Source organism: Melopsittacus undulatus, chromosome 2, assembly GCF_012275295.1.
Source record: "Melopsittacus undulatus isolate bMelUnd1 chromosome 2, bMelUnd1.mat.Z, whole genome shotgun sequence".
Taxonomy (NCBI): domain Eukaryota; kingdom Metazoa; phylum Chordata; class Aves; order Psittaciformes; family Psittaculidae; genus Melopsittacus; species Melopsittacus undulatus.
In genome coordinates this window covers 115,430,364-115,450,873 of record NC_047528.1, presented here as the reverse complement: position 1 = coordinate 115,450,873, position 20,510 = coordinate 115,430,364, and the positions used below count along the sequence as shown (strand labels likewise).

General features: G+C 45.5%; 1 protein-coding gene across 2 annotated transcripts in view; it reads right to left on the bottom strand.

The window, feature by feature from the left end:
• Positions 1 to 5,325: 5,325 nt before the first annotated feature.
• The window catches only part of GSK3B (glycogen synthase kinase 3 beta), a 141,911-nt gene continuing 126,726 nt past the window's right edge, over positions 5,326 to 20,510 (bottom strand). For both annotated transcript variants that reach the window (XM_005143029.3, XM_005143028.4), the window contains 3 exons: positions 18,467 to 18,653; positions 12,606 to 12,704; positions 5,326 to 5,908 (listed from right to left, as the gene is read on the bottom strand). In XM_005143029.3, coding sequence (XP_005143086.1) covers positions 5,841 to 5,908; positions 12,606 to 12,704; positions 18,467 to 18,653 — 354 coding nt within the window. In that variant the 3' untranslated portion in view covers positions 5,326 to 5,840. The remainder of the gene's footprint in view (positions 5,909 to 12,605; positions 12,705 to 18,466; positions 18,654 to 20,510) is intronic.

Below are 20,510 nucleotides of genomic sequence, written 5' to 3'. Positions count from 1 at the left end.
ACTGCTTTAGGGTCGCAGCTTTGCCTGGGTGCAGGCAGCACTGCCACCACACCAAGGGGCTGTTTGGAGGTGGCTCTCTCCATGCCATGGGCATGGCCAGGACCCCCCTTCCCACCCCGCTCCCACCTCCACAGCGGTGCCGGGAACAAACCAGGAGGAGGCTCTCTGCAATAGAAATCTGTTTTTATTGAAGCAGCAGTCACATACCTCGCATCTAGCCTTTAGGATAGCGACAGAGCGGCCCCGGCCGGGTCACAGAGCCCAGAACAAGGAGGTTGGTTGTAGCTTTTGCGCTAATAGACACGTCATGTTGAACACACACATCATCCAGTCCCGGAAACCCAACCCAGAGAGAGCTACTGCTGATTTGCTGGAGGAACGGTCCACTGGACGCGGTCTCGACAAACTTTACAGATCACCACCAAAGAACATTACTAATGGGATCCAATGATAAAAAGAAAACCAAAACCCAAACAACCATGAGTGCAGGATTCAAAGCCAGCCGTTTACACAGGTTCTTCAGTTCGCATCTATAGGTGGACGGTGAAGGAAGATCGGTTGGTTTGAATTTGAAGTTATTTGTGTCCCAGGGTTCCTCTCTCCATCAAATCAAACCGGTCTCAGAGACAAGCTGGCACCTCTTGGAAACCAGCATGGAACAACACAGCTCGGTTAAGACAACACGCTCATTCCGTGTGGCTTTTCCTTTCCATTGTCATGACACAGATTCACGTCCACCTCATTCTTGCGGAGTGGGAAGAGGTGTGAGGTGAGGAGAAGGGAGAGAGGGACGAGGGAGGAGGAGGCAAGAAAGGGGCAATTGTTTGAAATAAAGACCACACACTTGGTATTGTTTAAATTTCATTTCCAGGCTAACCTACGTTTTATTTAATGCAAATTACAGTACCAGGTAACTAGTTCCGAACCGAGTCACACAGAACAAAACGTATTTACAAGGGGGAGTAAGGGGCAGGGGAAATAATAAAACATTGAGCATACTTTCCACAAAAAAAAAAGAAAAAAAAAGTTTATATTTCAAATGAAAATAAAAAGAAAAAAAAGAAATAAAATAAAATCAGTCACAGAGGCATTCAAGTAGTAATAATGTTATACAGGTTTTGCTTCTCCTTTAAATCAAGACAGATTTGCACAAGTGTATGCAATAGTTTGTATACAACCCACAGTCCTTAATATATATATATATAATTGTTTAGATTTCCGTTTTTGGAGATGGAAGTGGTCACGCTAATCGGTGTGTACAGGCCCAAGTGATCCATCAGCAACACATGAACGAACGCAAATTTTACAGGCAAGCAAATTATATATATATAAATATATTTTATATATATATATTAAAAATAAATGGAGAAAGACCAACACAAGGAAGCTACTTTTCTCGAGCTAACCCCTTAGGTACTGTTTTCCTTTCCTGTCCGTTTTGCTGTTATTGCAGTGTTGCAAAACGAAGCCAACCACGACCAGAACCGGCCGAGAGCCCTATGGAAGTGAGCTGCCACCCCGGGGGCCTCGCTGGCTGTGCCCCAGAGGCAGAGCCCGGACCGAACACCCTCACTGTGCTTTCCTTTTCCTCTGCGGTGGCTGAGGTTCCCAGTACAGGAGCACGTGCCTGACAGGCTGCTTGGATTCTACTGTTCCAAGGACTGAAAACCAGGTCGGGGGGGATTTGAAGTTGTAAGTTACAGGCGCCTGCCGTTAGTTTAGGTAAAGCTTGGCTTCGAAATAAGAGGACAAAGTGTTGGGGATCTTCTACCAGCCAATTTTCTTTTGAAGGTCTTTTTGCCTTTCCCTAGCAAGGTAGGTAAATGTAAGGTTAAAGAACACCAGTGTCTCGATCAGGCGGCCACTGGGGCGGACAGACTGCGATGGAGTCCGGCTCAGAGACCCACGCCGCAGCAAGGCTGATGTAAAGGGCAGATCAAGACCAGACTGGGTTAAAACACAAGCCCGAAAGAGAATAACAGAAGAGAGGGACAGCTCTGAGCAGACTGTCACCAACAGCTTGGCATCACTGACCTTCGTGTCACCAGAAAGAAAGTGCAGCCTCTGCTTCACTGGAATGAACACGAGATGCTTCGAAATAAAACAGCAACCTTTGGTTTGGTAAAGAGTTAAGTGTTTTCCCATTCAAGACAATCTTATGTGGAATACTAACAAGGTAGTAAAACACAAGCAAACTAGTTTTAGAAACAAGGCCTTCGTGCTGGGCACAAGAAATCAAGAGTCATGTTCAACTGATCTCAAGAAACAAGAAGTGACTTTGGGGAGGGGTGGAGGGGAAAACAAGGAGAAGGAAGGGAAGGGAAAGTGCCCCCGGGCAGAAGAAACCACCACAGTCTCCTACAGTGATGCCCCCGCTCCTCAGCGGCCGAGGGGCTCCGAGCAGAGGGAGGGTGGGAAGGCCGAGCCCCCTGGAAGCTGTAGGACTGGGGGGATCTATGGGCTAAGTCTGAATGAGCTCTGGGGCAAGTGTCCGAAGGGAACCGGTGGCTGCCAGCGGGAGGAGAGGGCAGGATGGGCAACTGAGACACCCCCAAAGCCACAGCTCCCATGAAATGGATGATGGTGGAGGCGGTTTCCTCTCATTCCGCTACTGATCAGGGTATCACCGAAACCTTACAGCACTCAAAGAGTTAGAAAGCAGAGGGGGGGGAGCAGAGATGCGGGTTTGGGGAGGGAGGAAAGGGAGAGACATCATTGATAAAGGAGGGGAGGGGGAAAAAAAGGGAAATAAAATTCAAAAAATCATGGAAGCGAAGGCACTCCAAACTATATAGATACACTATACATCGCTAGAGTTATTGTTACAATAATACAGGCCGGTACCTACTGTACAGAGTTAAAACTATATGGCTTTAAAAAGCTCGTCTACATTTTGTCTGATTATTAAACAGAATCACTGCCCTGAACGGTAACTTTTTGCTCATTAATAACAGTTCCTGGGTCCACATATTTACATACAAAACAATACAACTCAAACAAGAACCAATAGCACGGATGTACACGCTTGAATTTGGTGAGGAGCTTTTGGGGGAGGTTTTTTGTTGCATTTTTGTTGGGTATTTTTCCTTTTTTTGTCTTTTTTCCTGTCTTGTTATTTACAAAAACGGGTGTTCAAAGACCTGGATCTGATGTATAAAAGAGTGTGAGATCCTGCAAGTGGTCCTTGAAAACAACAACTACAACCAGAGGGGCACCCCTGACCCTCCCCAGCCTAACACACACACACACACAGACACACACACACAGAGACACCGGCACAGTCACAAAACCAGAGAGGGAAGCTCTGTGCTCCCCTTCAGCCCAAAGGCAGAAGGGAAGAGCAGCCACAATTCCTGGCACAAGCAGTACCTTCTCTTCATCATTGGTATTCCTGTTTCCCAGCACTGTGTAATTCACTACCTTCACATGACAATGCCTGTGGCCAATGCCTCAGCAGTGTCGCCCACACAGCGGATCCGTCCCCTGCTGCTGCCCTGCTTTTGGAGCCTCCCGCATCTATCTGGATCACTGGGTCAGCCGAGCCCTTTCCACTTACCTTTTGGGACACTGACTAGCCGAGCTCTCGCGTTCAGATGCTCTTCAGCCCTTCCTCTTCAGCTACAGGGAAGGCTTTGGAAAGCTGCCTGTTTCTAAACGTGGGTGTGCTTTCCTATGCAGCCAGTGGGATTTAACAACAGTTAAAAAGCTTTAAAACCCCCTTTTCTCTCTGTGTGCCTGTGTGTGCCCAACAGCAAACACAACATGAAGGTGGTCACTCACCTCTTGAAACAGCTCCTGCCTCCCCAGACCCGCACTGGGTGCCAGGCAGGATGGAGAGGGCAGGTCTGTTCCCAGCTCCAGGGCTGCTAAGAGTGTCCACAAAACAAATCCCACATCAACAGCGTCAAAAGGTACAAGAAATGCACTGAGCTCATGTGCAAAAGCTCTGCTGCTGCTGCCTACCCCTCCCGAAAAGCAACCGCTTGCCTTAAGAGATGCCTGGGTTGGATGGAACAGCTCACTAAGCACCAGAGGTGATGGAATACAGCTCCTCCGGATGGGGTAAGGCCAGAGCAGACACCCACCACAAGCCTACGACAAGCTCAGGTCTCCGCATGTCCTGTTTCCATACCATGGCTGTGTCCGGCCGCTCACCTGACCCTTTCCCAAAGGATATTGCTTTGACTTCAGGAAGAGAGATGCGGATGCTCGCGCCACGCAGGGAGGAAACCCAGGCCCTGAGCAGATGGACTAGGACAAGCATTCACCTCGCGCTCCGGGCAGACTGGTTCGAGATCGTAGACAAAATAGAAAAAGCAGTGTTGTATCTATGTATACATGTATATATTTATATAATATATATACACACACACTCATATATAGCCAGCTTTCCTACAAGTCAGCAGGTACATATTACTGTCGAGAGCACTTGGATGTGTATTTTAATATTCTACCAAATGTAAAACCATAATGGCAACGTGGCAACACGCATCAATAAATAGAGATCAAAAAAGAAGCAAGAGGTTAAAAAAGATGAAATTAAATACAGGTTCTAGCTGTGGATTTCAAATCAGAGCTATCGGAGAACGTGGCATCCTGCGAGTTCAAACTGCCGTTAAAAAAGGAAGGTATTACAAAAGAAACCAGTAGCCTGTTAACAGTTCACATTAGAAACCCTGGTGTCCTCCTCCTGTACGCACCTTGGGAAAGGGCAGCCTATTCAAACCGAGAGCTGGGGAAAACAGGGGGGAAAGAAGAGGAACTGAAATAAACCCCGAAACCGAACCTGCTTTCACAGTGGCCACTTCCCAAAGAGTCCCTTAAACATCCCTGGCCAGGCCAAGGGATTTGTTCATCCGCTCTTCTCTGCTGAAGATGGGAGCTGACTGGGTACCAGCACCAGCCCACGACACGGAGCTGCTTCCATACGCTAACGGCCTGCTGTCGTGCATGTGTGTGTATTATATTATACATAACCCACAGGGGTAGACTCTTCCCTTACTGAAGCTGCAGTTTCCTCACCCCTAGCACTGGTTTATACAATGAAAGGCTTCCACTAGCCTTTGATACACAGCAAACCCTCCCACCCCCCCCACCCTATGGCAACCTATTTCACTACCACGGTGCCCGCTCCCCATCCCGAGCCGGGGCAGCTCTTCGGACAACCTGGGAGATGGATTCGCTGACAAGACACTGCCGAATGACCCCTGCTAAGCTCCCGACCAAATTCAAGCTGTGCACCTACATCAAACTCCGAAACGTCACTTAAAAAGAAAATAAAAAAAGAGGTTAAAAAACAGAAAAAAAAATAAATTTCAGCAGAGAATGAGGTTTGGGTTTTTTTTTTTTAGTTTTGGTTTTTCTTTTTTTCCTTTTTTGTGTTTTTTGTTCCTCCTTCTTTCTGTTGTGGGAGAGGGCATGAGGCAAGAGTCCTGGTTCTGAAGTACACAACAGCAAACTTCCAACATGAAGAGATTGTCGAGGGGAGAGACATTGGTGTGTTGTATTGCTCCGCTTTCCCTCCTCCCCCCCACCTAGTCCCCTGCCCCGGACACCCTGCAGAGTGAGAATACAATGAAACTGGTTTGTATTTATAGATATTTTACAAGGTTAAATAAGAACAACAATAATAATAATAAAAAATTGAACACTAAAATGAACAGGTTGCTTGGTTGGTTGGTTTTTTCCTTTTTTTTTATGTTTTCTTTCCTTTTTTTTGGGTTTTTTTGTTTTTTTTTCTCTCCTCTTTTTAATTTTCTTTCCAAATGAGACCAGTGTTGCTGAGCAAGACTCAAATTTACTGGTGATTTTTCCTGTGCAGCTGGCTGCTTGGGACTGGTTCAGGTGGAGTTGGAGGCTGATGCTGTAGCTACGCTATTGGTCTGAACTCGTTCTCCTGCGTTAACATCTGCAAACGACAGGCAAGAGAGGAAGGGAAGAGAGAGAAAAAACAACCAGCATTACCTCCAAGATACAGACACATCTGGAAACAACAGCCACGACATTCCCCACGCAGGGAAACCCGCAAGGCCCACTCCTTGGTTTGGATGCTCTCTTGGCTTCAGGGGCTGTGGATGGCACGGTTTGGGCTGGGAGAGGCTGGGAAGGTGATCTTCAAGGCAGACAAAGGCGAGCTCAAGGGCTGAGGGTTACAGGGCAGCAGGCAAACACCCAGCCAGGCTCTGGCAGATGGTGTAGGAAGCAATATTGTCCATGCTATGTAAGTGTAAGACAAGGCACACTTGCATTGCCAAAGCTAACGTCAAGTACCTGTGGCCACCACACTGGTGCTGAAGTTTTACTGTTGGGCCTTCTTGTGATAAAGCTGCCTGGAAAGGGTGTGAATGAGTGCAGCCAATGCAAGCAACAAGCCTGCTCCCCTGGCAGGAACAGCTTGTGTGTTCATGGGCAACTCATGCACTTGTGGCCTCAGAAAACATCCTTCAAGTCTACTGCTTTATTCCATGGTGCTCAACCAAAGCTGGATCTGCCACCCCCTGAACTGCTGAAGCAGATTAACATCAAGGCCTGAAGCCAGTGCTGAGGTCTACACAAGCCAATGACACTGTCAGAGGATCAGCTCTGCAATAAATGGTCTCTAACACCTTCTCTGGGAATGACAGTGCTCCACAGAGAAGCCAGCCACAGGGGCGTATGGCAAAGTGCATCTCAAGAGAAGACAGGGTTTGCCACGAGATCCCAAAAGGAAATGCACTGTGACTGTGTTCTCACAGGCCACGTGCATCAGGTATTCTCTCTAATTACCCTTGGTATGTGAAGAGCTGATAGGGAAAAAAGAATTGCACTAACTTCATCTCAGACCACTCTACATAGGATCTACCTAGCGCGGTCACAAAAAGGTAAGTGAACGAAAGGCTAAACACATAAAATACTCTATACAATAAACAGGAGATGTGAAAAAGACATTAAGAGAGGCTTTCTATGAGACCATCATGCGTTTCTCCCACCAGCAAGGTTAACTGCAAAGCCATCCATACTGCAACAGGGAGAAAAAAGGCGAAGACTTAGTGTCTCGGTACAGAAGAGGGCAGACTGGGCAAACAGTGCATATGAAAAGACAGGGGGAAAAGACCCATGAAAAGGAAGGACAGATTTACCGACCTCAGGCTGAAGTACAGTCTGACTAGCATCAGTAACAGACATGACAAATACAGCTGGTTGGCAGGGGGGGTGCAGTGATGCTTCTCCAGCACAGCAGAGCTTGTGGGGCAATGCAGCCAGGCAATGCGTTACCATCACCTGCTAACAAACCCCTCTCCTCTCCTGCCACACTGACCTCATCATAGGTGGAAGCGCAGCCAGGAGCAAAGGCAATGGAATGAATGAGAGTCTAGAGATGGGCAGCACTTTCTGAGTGACAAATGGAGTAACAGACATAGACAAAGGCAATGAAAATAGGAAATCAAACAAACAGCAGCATCCAGGAATACAAGGGGCAAGCGGGAAGAGAGGATGATGCCTGTTTGAAAAGGAAATGCTGTGAGGAGTGTGTGGGAAGAAAGGGAAATCCTCCTGGGGGCAGAAGATGCCAGACAACTGCTCTGGGAGTTTTCCATTCCCTTTCCTCTCATCCCAAATATATTGCAACCCCTCCCTCATGAAGGAATGACCACCATGATAAAAACCAGCTCATGCAGTTACAGCACGGAAGCAGCATGATGACAGTGCAATGTGTTATGTGGAAAGCCAGCCTTGCACATGAGAGACACCCTCCTATGTGGAGAATTCCCCCTAAGGAGCAATTCCCAAATCCCACATGCAGCCAGACAGCTGATAGTTACCACACTTAGAGTTACAAACTCTCGCTGTGCCTGGTCTAGATTAACGTTCAGGTATGGATAAGCTCCAGTTAATGCAACATCTGCCATGCCTGATGCAAGCAGTCCAGCTGGAGTCTGTACTGCTGTGTGTGTACGGAATGTGCTTTTATTCCATTTGCTGAAATGAAATGTGCCTTTTGATCTCCTGTTCTTGAAGACAGCAGAGGCTGAAATCGTTATCATTAAACTGCTACTGAGCAGAGATAAAGGAAAAAGGAGGAGGGGATGGAGCTACTACATGTAATGTATGTAACATATGCTCCTTTTCTATCATCACCAGTGGGGGAGTTGCTAAGAAATATATAGGCCACATGTTAAAAAGGAAATAAACCAGGTGAGACAGCCCAGCACCATTTACATGGGGCCTTTCACAACAACATACAGAAGCCCACCCAGGCTTGGACAAAGCACTGAGCCTGCTCAAAGCTTTAAGTGGCTCCAAACCTGCAGGAAAATGCAGTATTTTGATATTCCAGCTTGTTCTTTGCCTCAATAAGACATGTGGGGAACAAAAAGAGGCTTTTTGCCTTCGCTGAGGTGGCAGAGGACAGAGCACAATTCAAGTATGGGGGGTCTCTGGACACTGCTTTCCTTCTCACCATGAGACATCAGTATTTGGGTGTAAGAGAAGAAAATCTAGGCCTTCATCAATGCTGTTAGAACATCTGCTTTGCAAAACAGTGGGGAGCAGAGCTAGGAGCTTTCTGGTATGGGACAGATGACTTGGCCTGAGGTCAGGGCAGCCTCCTTGTCCTGTCACCTCTGCCTGTGCAGGCAAAGAAACCACATTAGGGCTTAAGTGTCAGCCAGCTCCAAAAGTGCTTCCAAACAGAGGGCAAAGTATCTCCCATCAGTGCACAGAACCTCCTCCCATTCAGCTTTTCCCTCTGAGGAACACCTCAGCTTTCTTGGAGGGTTACTCCTTAGAAACCCCCACAAAGACAGGGCTACAGTTCAGCAAGGTGTCAATTCAGTCTGAGAAAGCCCATTAACCCTAAGGACAGCATTAGCTGGTTTGATCTGTAATGCTGATGGATGGTGCTGCTCTTCTACACAGATACAGAAGCAAAGCTACCACCAGCCTGGGAGTTCTCACAGGACAGCTGAGCAGATGAGGAGGGGAAAAGCCTTGTTTTCCTATTGTGCCTGCATATGGATGTAGACATCCAGGGCCCAGAGCAGAACTAGAACATAAAAGCCTGAAACATGCAAGTTTTACTCCTCCAACTATGATGGACTCATCCCTGTGCTAAGCTTGCAGAGGCCTTAGCTTGCCCCTTTTCTGGTTAAGGAATTAATTTCCCAAAATTCCCTTGATGGGAATACTCTGAACGTACAAAATGCTGTTTTATTGAGCACCATGGTCTTTTTCAACTGCACACAGTGGCAGGTAATACCAGCTCTAATCTGCTTTGTTGCTGAAAGTTCAGGCACGCTATCACACTTGGGATTACACGGGATCAACGCAGTGGGATGCCCAAGACGATGACCCCAGTATTCCTGCTGACACAACTCCTCTGCAGATGGCAAATACGCTCTTCCCATCTTAATGCTGACTAACAGAGAGGTAACTACTGCTGCTGGCTGACCCAGCAAGCAAAACATGCAGTCACACAAGCGGATACACATTTGGCTTGGTGTGCATGCTCCCCTCTCCAATGCTGTGGCTGCACAGCTAGGAAACCATCCTCTATAACCTAATCAAGCCAGCACCCACACAAATAAAGCTGCATTGGCATTTCTGATCAATGGCCAATATAATCCACAAAAAGCAAGCACATCGTTTCAAGCAGCAGCCAATAACTCCCATCTTCCTTTTCCTCTGCTTTGCTTTAGACATGTCACTAATGTCACACAAGAGTTTCTCATAAACCTTCAGGTGAATTTGCTAACACTGGTGCAGCAAAGCTTCATACTCCCCAGGTTCTATTAGTACAGCAAATCCAGTTTTATCACTCAAGAGAAGAGGAAATTTGCAACAAAAACATTTTAACACTTAAAAATCAACCTACAACAATTCCCCTGCATTTAAGATCATGATCCCAGGAATACTGTTGCATTGGGCTGTTGAAATCACCACTGTGAAACTCTATTAACAAAATTTACCCATTTTTGCTGTATTTTAGAAATGCAGATTTGTGACATACTGGTTAGCACGAGTTGTATTGCTGGCTTGATGAAAACTGCTCTGTTATTGTGGCATGTTGAAAAGCCAATCTTTCCATCTCTTAGCACCATGGCACTGCTAAATGTCCTGACAAACACTGCTTTGGTAGACTTGGGACAAACAGATCTCACTTGTGAAGTTATTCTCTAACTATGACCCTGCCTTGATGCACGATAAAGAGCTGTGCTTTACACCTTGTCAAAAAGCAGAGATTCTGACATGGCTGCATACTAACACGACAGCTCTGAAAACAGAGTAAGTGCCTGCAAGCAGGTAACAACCACCCACCTGGGTTATCTACAGTGATGAACAAGTACACTGCGTTTCGATGTACGTGCACCTATGCCTCAAGCTTATGGAGGAGGCAACCATAAGAGTGGAAGCTTGGACCTCAGTACCAGTTCTGCTTGCTAGAGGGAGATGCAAGTTGCACACTGATAATACGAATTACAGTTACATATAACCTGCTTTGTTTGCCCTTTGAACTGCCTTGAGAGCTACATCTTGGTGCTTTATCATCACCTTTCTAGTTTCTGAATGTCTACTGCTTAGCCACATGTTGCAGAAATGTCTCCTGCCTATCAGGATGCTCTTGGTTAGGTGAGAGTTGCTCCCATGCTGCTTTAGCAGCTGTTGAAGGAGTAGAATTCTACTGCTCTGGGATGTGCAGGACCATAGGGAAAGAAGAGACCCCTTATTTGAAAATCTCTTGCTAAGTGTGGCATCAGTATGCAAAGCACAACATTAACATAACTGCATACAGGGCCTAATCCTAAAAATCACAACTCCCACGGAATTCCCACTGCCCACTGTGAGACCCTCTTGTGAATAAGAAGCTACCAATGGGCTGTGCTGCAGAAACACACAGCTGCAAGTTGCCCAAAGCTGAACTTCATCTCACAACTTCTTTTCCAAGCTGCAAGGGTATTTTATGGGTTTTGAAGCATGAATAACAGGTCCTGCCCCAACTTGGTGCAGTGCTTGCAAATAGAAGATTTAAAACTGTTGACATCAATAAGGTGGGGTTTTTGTTATTATTTTTGGGTATACTTCACATGTAGGACTCAGCCTAAATGCATCTCCCCCCATAGGAGCTCTTGGAAATTGATGGGTGAAAACAGATTTCTTAACCCCATTAATTCCTCCAGGCTTGTATCTTGACAAAGAGAACTCCTTGAAAGTCATCAAGGGGGACATTAAGTGAAACAGTGTTTTTCAGAGGGGCTTGAAGTGATTTTCCATATGTGTATTTTGTAGTTTTCCAATCACTTTTACTACTTTATCTGCTTTTTTTTCTCTCACTTGTTGAGCAACAGATGCACAGAAAAGGGAAACAGAGAACATGACTATTTACAAAATACTGCCAAGTGTATGAAACAAACCTACTAAATTTGAGGATACCAATTTTGCTTTCTCCTAAATTCAGAGGACATACAATGGTACATGCTGTATCTTTTACCTACTGCTACTACATCTTCAGGGAGGCCTCATCTTTCAAATCTGGGTGCATCTGGCTGTCCTGCAGTATGAACATGCTCTCTATACAGCACAGGCTGGACCAAGCACATCAGGTAACTGTCCAGCATACTGACCTGCAAATGCTTTCCTTCAAGTTTCGATATCACCTTTTTAATTAGGGCTTCCCCCTATCAGCTCTTTTACACTGAGCAGGCATCCTGCACCTCCAAATGGGGTCCAAACCCTTCTCAGATGGGGCTGATGTGCACACAAGCTATGCACAGAAGCACACCCATTCTGCAGCCTGCCTTGGGTTGCCCAATCCCCAAGAGCCGGCAGGTTTGCTGACTCAGAGGAAGAGTACCATGTTCTGAATCACCTCTACCACATCCTGCAGCACCTGGGATTTTCCTTGGGAGCCTCCCAACTGTTATTAGTAGGCTTTTAAGCTTTCACTGGGAACTGAATACAGTATGGAGTGGCTACAGGCCAACAGTGAGCTTTTAAAAGGTTTCTGACAGAAACTTGAGAGCAACAGAGGCAAGGAAGAAATTCACTCAGTGCTGGCCAAAAAATCATCTGCTTCATACCCAAAGATGACACAAGCAAACTCAATAAGAAGCAACTGCAGCTGCTTAGACGAGGCAGTGAGCACAATGACTGAACTGCCTAAGCAGACTTTTAAGTGCTAATGCCTTTGGGGAAGGCATCCAAGCTGCACAGAGGCCACGTGTACTGAGCTAGCTGTTTCTTCTCTTCCTGGGCACCTAGCACAAGCTCATGCTCCAAGCCAGTATTCATTTCAGACCAGCTGAAAGCTCAGAACTTAGGTGCAAACCAACCCATGAGGACTGCTAAAAACAACAGGTGATTGTATTAACAGTGGAAGTCTGAGCGAGAAGGACCAACAAACTGTAAGGTCAAATGCAGTTAAAGTGCCCTGGGTTAGGATTTGAGTTGGTGACCGTTGCTAGCACCCAAATGACCACCCACCAAGACCAAGCTTCAGGTGATGTTGGAAGAAGTCCTTCCTCCCCATTCACCCTGTGCCAAGGCAGCTCATGGGCTTCAGCAGAAGGAAGGTGCCTGGTCAGGAGGAGCAAGGGTGGGGAGGGAGGCAGGCGATTGCATGTTCTCACCTGAGGCCGCTGTAGCGTTTGTAGGGGCTGAAGCAGCTGCTTGGTTCCGGGCATGAGCAGGGATGAGGATCGAAGCCAGAGATGGGTTACTTGACAGTTCTGGAGGGGAGGTGGAACAAAACAAATTAGCTCATCGACACGAAGAGCCCTGCATGCAGTTTCAGCTCCTTGGGCTCCCCCCGTAACAGCAACCTCGGGTGAAACGCATGCCTTGACAGCCAGAGGTCACGTTACGTTCTCTTCTTTGCCAACCAGCGAGAGGAAACCACAGGGATATTGGGCAAAGCAGTCTCCAGAGCAAGACTGTCAGAACTACAAGTAGTGGTGCATGGGAATTGTTTCCTAGAGAAAGACAGCAGCCTGGGAGTTAGCAAAGAACCAGCCAAGCCTGTTCCTTATCAGCATCCTGATAATGCTGTTTCCTTCTAAGCACTGGAAGGATTCCCTTCACAAACCCACTTGCAATCAGTCTTAAGAAGGCTGATAACAGTGGTGCTGCTTTCGGCACAGGTTCAGCAAGCAAGCAGCTCCAATAGTTGCTCCAAGAGCTTCAGGGATTTGGTTCTTAGCATCACTTTCTCAAGGACCCAGGAACCCAAGACCAGTCTCCTTGAGCGAGGCCAAGAAGAGGTGGCACCTCCTTTAAAAGCACAGGGAAAAGCAAACGGAATTGATCATCAGGGCAATTTAAATGGACAACAAAATGATGCAACCATTCTTTCTGAAGACATTAACCAAGGCAAAAATAGTCATGTCTTTTAGGCTCCAAATCTAATATAGCTTCAACGTGTATCAGAATGAAAAATAGGCATCTTATAGCCACAACTGTGGGAGGATAAGGGCTACGCATTGCTAACAAATGACAGTCTTCTGGCACCCTTTCAAGAGAATCTAGTGCCTCACAGAAGGTGGAACTGAGCAGACAAGACAGGTCCTGTTTGCTGCAGAAACAGGAGTGACTTGCTGCCTCTTGAGAAAGCAGCATCCAGTTCCAGAGAAGGATGTGAACAGTCACCTCATAGAAAGGAGACTGACGAATTTTGGAGCCCCAGGAGGTCATCTGGAGGAGAAATGAGAATAGACAGCTTTTTACATACGACCTCCAGATAGCAAGGGCTATCCAAATCACACCGTGTGCTCAGTAAGGGAGTTTCGTACTAAGTCTTCAATTATTTGTGCTTATTTTCAAGAGCTTATTGCTTTTCTTTAACACAAGCTTTACACTTAGGGCCTAAAGGGATCAGAAGTCTACTTGGCAATTTCCCTTTTTTCTCTGTTAAGTTATATGGAGTTTCTTTACAGCTGCGAGGGCAAGAGGCAGAAGACTCTCACCTGCTCATTGCTACACATTTTGAGACTGTGTTTCAGCACTTATGAATCTAAGCTCCAGTCCAGAACCAAACAGAAGTTGCTACATTACCTGCAACCCATCCGATCTATCCTGTAATTCTCCATTCACGTCTAAACAGACCTAGCTAGCCCATCTAGAAAGCCCCACTACTCACAACATTTGTACAAATACTAGTGCTCAAATTCATGTGGGAGTAATTCACAATTCGTATGCTCGTAATAATTCAGCATTTGTAAGTCTCCATTTTAAATGGAAAAATAAACTGAAGACACATGAATCCTCAAGTGTCAAAGCTGAACAGCAGTGATAAACCTATACTTCAATATTACCTTCGGTATTAGCTGCTCTGTGCTAGGAAATGTTGCTCCTTTAATATTTTATCCAAGCTCTTTCTCAAATCTATTAGTGGGAATCTGCTGCTTACCTCACTTTCTGGAAGTTTTTATCATCCCCTCATTATTTTCTGCTCATCACAGGCAGCTATGACCCAAACAAAGGCAGAGCTGCACCATCATAAAGGAAACCAAATGACATTTGCTACCTTCCAGTGCACCACCTAAGTGGTGTCTTGAGGATGCAGCTACAGACTGTGCATTACTGCAGCCACAGATGCAGCTGATCCAACAGAACACCACGTTTGCAAGGCACTTCAACCCCATTCTCATTCCTCCCATGTGTTCACCCAGTGCCATCAGAACACCACCTTTTGCAGCACCTATTATGGCATGTACAGAGAGTTTTTTGGTTTTAAGGTAAATGCAACCATTTCTCTAAGCTACCTTAAAGAATGTGCAGAGGCTACAAGACTCATCTTGTCCCTGTCTCAAACCCCACGTTATCTTTCTTGGTATGAAGTTTCTTACATTCAGCATGACCTGATTGTCTTGATGCTTCACTCAGGAGCATGTTAATTCAGACAATAAATGATCTCAGTAAATTGAACTCTTGGCTGAAGTTTAGTAGCAGCTTTGCTTAAGAACTTGGTTGCATTTTTGTTCTATCATATTTTTGCTGCTATCACCTCTGTAAGGATGAGATATGTCAATATCAAGAAAAAAGCTTGACCTGTAGTATCTGCAGTTGACAAAGTATTGAGAAGGTCAAGCTGTTGAACTGTAGCTTGCTTAACTAATCAAACTTGCAATTCAAGGCTAGATTAATTACAACCAATACTGCTGCTGCAAGAAGGTGTTGTGATCAAGGCAATCCAGACAAAGCTTTCAATACCATGATGTGAACAGAGCTGCCATCCCAATTCATTTATGAGACCCAACCCCATTCACATCAGCTGGGAGAACACCTCTGATCAAATCATGCCATTTGCAGCCAGTTTACATATCCAGTAAGGAGATGTGTGTCTGGGATGGGAATGAAAACGTCTACTTCACTAGAACACCAGATTGTCTTCATTCCCCAGACACAAGAAAATGCCTGGGCTTGGGAAACAGTGCAGTGCTCTTTATCAGTATTGTTACACTTCATTTATCAGCATTCCCATAAAGCCCCTGGAAAAATTAGTCTTGTATCAGTCTGCTGTCACAATAACAAACTCCATGTAACTCAGGCTGTTCCAGCAGTTTCTCCTTAGCATAGAAGAGTGCTGGACTCTGTGTAAGTTTTGTTCTGTCCCATTGTCCTCTCTAGGACCTGAGCAGAAATACTGTCTTGAAAGAAAAACCTAGATGGCACTCAAATAGTACAGTGAAACACTTGGGTTAGAAATGCACAATAACCATTCCTAAGTGCTGAATCACACAACAATTTTACAGTGTTTAATGGCCAACATGGAGTGACAGTAACATTTGTGACCCAGCTCAACCACCGACATGTTATAAGGTCAGGAAGAGAAAAGATGCTTTCCATGCTGTGTTGCAACAGCCAGCTCTGTGGCTAGCAGAGATACTTCTTTGGCCAAAACACTTTCTTCAAACCCCAATTAATGTATAATATTTGTTTAAACAGCAACAGGAACTTACAGGTAAGACATTAAGAATGACCAGATAAAGCTCTCTTCGAGACATTCCATCTCTACAATAAAGTAAGCACCAACATGTCCCGCAACTCCTGCTGGCAGCCAAGGCCATGATCTTTATCTTCCATATACATTCACTTACTTTTCCAGACTCTATCTGAGCAGCATCAGTTCTCAGATCAGCAGATCTGGTGTGACACTTCAGTTCTGAGAATCAATCCAGTGCGTTAATGGTCAGATTTATGTTGTTATTTCTAACAGGTTTTGCCTTCAAGCCTTCTGCAGCTACCTCCTACTTCATGGGTTTCAGGCAACTGGATATAGCCAAATAAAACACTTCTAAAACTTAATATTGTATCTGTTGAAAACACATGCTCCTCAAAACAAAAGCTTGTCTTTCATCACTTTTTAAATTACCACAGATGACTTAACATGAGTCATCATCTGATTCCAATAACTGGATCTATTTCCCAGTTGGGATTTCTGCTCTGGACAAGCCAATTCAACAGTCTTGCACCACTTGGCTAAAGAGCAAGGACTGCAGAGTGGTTACAGCAGGAGCAAAAGCTTCTTGTGTATCTTAGAATCACAAAAACATTTAGGTTGGAAAAGACCTTTAAGATCATCCAGTCCAACCATTAACCTAGCATGGCCAAGTCCTCCACTAAACCATGTCACTAAGCACCAGAGCAGTCTCTTAAAACACCTCCAGGGATGGTGACTCCACCACTTCCCTGATGGCAGTCAGGACTGTTGCTACATGAGACTCACTGATGCACGTTTATTAAATACAAAGGTCTTAAAATCACTGTGCTAAGCAATGGAATTACTTATTAAAAAGAAATAAAATCAACTCTTTCTATGTGAGTTTGGCTGGTCACCTACACCAGAGCTTATCTGAAAACGTGTTCATGGCCAGCCTCTATCCTACCTTCCCTTTTTAGATGGTGAAACTGGCACCTGCCTAGGACAGAAACTCGCTTTTTTTCAATCTTAAGGAAACTGCTCCAGGGGATCTGATTTTGCTTGTCATTTCCATGAGTCATTGTGCAAGGGGAGAGCACATCAGCTCCTTTGGGAGGGCAAAGGAGCTTTAAATTTGCTTAAGCATTAGGGTAGCTTTCCCGGCAGTTTCCACACTGACTAGTGGAAAACCAGGGACACGTTCCCAATACATACATTAATTTCTTCCCTGAGGATTTTTACAGAAAGTCACTATGAAGCTTCTCAACTCTTTCGAAAATCCTGGTTTTGATGTGGTAGATGAGCCCAAACTTAACATCACTAAGAAACAGTAAGAAAAAACACCAAAAACAACAGGGGTGAAGTAGTATTATGATACTGGGAGCAGAACCCTCTTAGCTACTGAAGACAGCCTTCAAGTGGGCAGAAAAGGCAATTCATGGGTACTGTAACAAGGAAGGACCTGTAATGTAGCTACTAAATTCATAACAGTAGATGCAGAAATCAGCACAGAGGACAGTGACCTGGAAGCACAAGCTCTTTTCTTGATGGCTTTAAGGTGTTTGTGCTTTGGACACAAAACTTTTTGGCTCTCTCCCTGCTGCCCTTGGTTTCTGTTTCTAAATGAAAGGGTGCACGTGTTGAAGGAGAGGGCTCTTGTTTCACAGTTTGGCAGATGGGTACTGCATGCACGAAAGAGACTGAAAAATTACATTGATGCTAACTCAGCCAAAAGGTGGTTTGGACTTTCAACAGAAAATGTACATAGGTCTGTTCTTGCTCAAAGGATGAGAACTGGCAGCTAATCGCGTCAAGAAAGCTCCAGAATTAATTACTAGCATATTTGTATGCCATACTTCTCACGTGCTCTGTCTCGGCAGGCAAAACTCTTCAAAGGGGATATCAGTTTCCCATTTTTCACTTGTGTGGAAAGGAAACCAACCCAAACCACACATCAATGGCTTTTAAATCTGATACTGGTCTGGCTTCAAATAAAAAGTCAGTTATCTGTCATTTTTAGAGTTTCTAAATGACTGAGTCAATGTGATGCCAGACGAACTGTATAGCACATAAAATCAGGACACTAACACCTCTGTGTTTATCTCATACCCAGAACCAAAACGGGCAGCAACACTACAAACCTCCCTGCCAAACCTAATATGCATTACCGCTTGCTATGGCATTTCAGGTACGATGGAGCAAGATTACCTCCAAATGATAATCTGATCTCCATGCTCTGCTGACCGTGATGCTTCCTTCACACAAAGCCAGCAGTGAGGCTGCAGACACTCAACTGCAAATGTAAACCTTCATGATGCAATCCAATAGTAACAACTCTTGGTACCCTGCATGAAATTTGAACCGAAGGCACCAGGCATCTGAAAATCCCATAACCCATTTCTCCAAAGTCCCTTTCCTCTCTGTTTGAAACAGAGAGCTGGTTATGGAACCACTTAACAACCTTAGTCCTGCTCAAGAGACTTCTACTTTTGGGGGAGTGACATGTGCATCGCGGCAAACATTTATCCAAGTGCTCCTTCTGACAGAAGGGATCTTTCAACGCTCACAGGCTACCTTGAGTGGTGAAATTGAAGAGTGCAGGTTTCTCTCGCCCATTTGGTAACTTGACATTTGGGTCCCGTAGTTCATCGAAGAAAGAGTGCGCACAGGCCTCCAGGGGAGTCAGGCGGGCAGTGGGGGTGTACTCCAACAGACGGCTACATAGCGCGATTGCTTCTGGTGGAGTGCGGGGCCGGAAGACCTAAAACAAGACAAAAAGAGAAAACAAGCCAGGAGAAACAGGTTGTCTGGGTATGTTTCTTTTCCGTGCTGACCAGAAGCAAGTCAGAGCAATTAAACCTCTCATTGCCCAACAAGCTGGAACAAACAAGTTGCGGTTTGTGCTAATCAAAGTCCTCCAGTAAGCATGGGAAAATCCAGTTCCTGGGGTTGAGAAAGGGTTAATTGCAACGTCTTGCACTAAAGTGAAGGTGCAATGCCAGCAAGAGACGTCATGAGAGCGCACTCAGAAAAACAACTTGAAGAATGAAGGGGAAACTCATTCAAGAATCATGATAAACACACAGAGGTGCTTCCAGCCATGCACATGGGGTGGAGTGGAGGTGGGGAGGAGGGTTCAAATGAGCAGGATTCACTGAATGTAAAAACTGAATGAGGTTCTTGCTATGGTCTCGGGTTGGGGTGTTTTTTTGGCTAGAGAATGGAGTCTGAGTTACATGGACTTTTGCAGGCAGGCAGGTCAGATTGTTGCTATGGAGGCTGCTGTTCAGCTTTGCAGAACAACAAGGAAAGCACGGGTGGGGTGCAGGAAATGTCTTAGCTCTAATTTGCAAGTTACTTCTTCCGTGACCTTATTCTGGCAAGTCATTCCCCTAAGTTTATTGGGATAATTCCTGCACATTTGGTTTTTGTAAGGACAGCTGAAAATTGCGTCAAGAGAACCAACTATTTTACTCTAACAGATTTTTACCTCGAGTGATTACAAATAGGAGTTCTTCACTGCCAGCTTTGTTTCAGTCCTCTAAGAACAGTCCTACCCACCACTAATCACACCCCCATCTTCCTTTCTCATTATGTCAAAAGCAAAATACAAGTTAAAATGATGTGGATGGTCCCTCAAGTACTTCTGCCTTGCTATGTTGCAAGTGCTATGCAGGCTGGGGAAAAGGGAGTGGGGTGGTTGCAAGTGTTAAATCCTGATGCCAGCATTTTTGGTAAAAATGGAGCTAACCCAAAACCCTTTTTGCCCCACTGCAGGTGAACCCAAGCCACACAGCACCAAGGAGCAAAACAAGAGAAAAATACAATTCAGTGCATGACATGCTCATTAATCGCAGATGAGGAACTTGCACAGGCACTTAAGTCGGTTTTAAACCAAAGACACATATGCTCTCTTGAATGAGAACTGAACACAAATGCTAAGTTCTCCAGAGACTGAGGTTTTATCCTCTTGGTGCCCAGCTGGCTCGGGAGCACCCAAGACCGCTGCAGTGGTGCTGTATGAACTGGTGTGGCAGGGAGCCCTGACACGGGTACCAAAGAGCCAGGTACCCCAAAAGCACAATTGATTTCTATGGGGTATTGCAAAACAAACCAAAACGGTTTTCACACGAGGCCTAGACTGACAAAAAGAAAGGCATCAGCTTAACACTGCTGGCAAAGAACCTCAGCTGACCACCGTGCTGTGGGTGCAGGGGCAGCAGAAGCTGCTTCTGCATGCTGCTGGCAGAGCTTGGGCTGCTGACCACAGTGCACAGTGGATGCCAGTGGCACTCCCAAGCCACAGCCTGACCACAATAAAATCCCTAGCAAAAAACAAAAATGAGTTCTTTCCACTTTTTGCCCCTCACTAAGTAGCACAAATGAGTTTGTCTTGAGGTAAATCCACACAAGAGAAGCTGCTCAGTATTTAACATGAGAGTAAAACTATCGAGATCTCCCTCATGAACCTTCACACTGATGTTTTAACGGGCTTGATTTACCACAGCTTGAGACCAAAGTACTTGACTCTTGGCTGTGTTTTTCCCTCAGGACAGCTCACATATCAGCTATTGTACAGATTTTAAAAAGGGGGGAAAAAAAGGAACAGTTTTCCTTA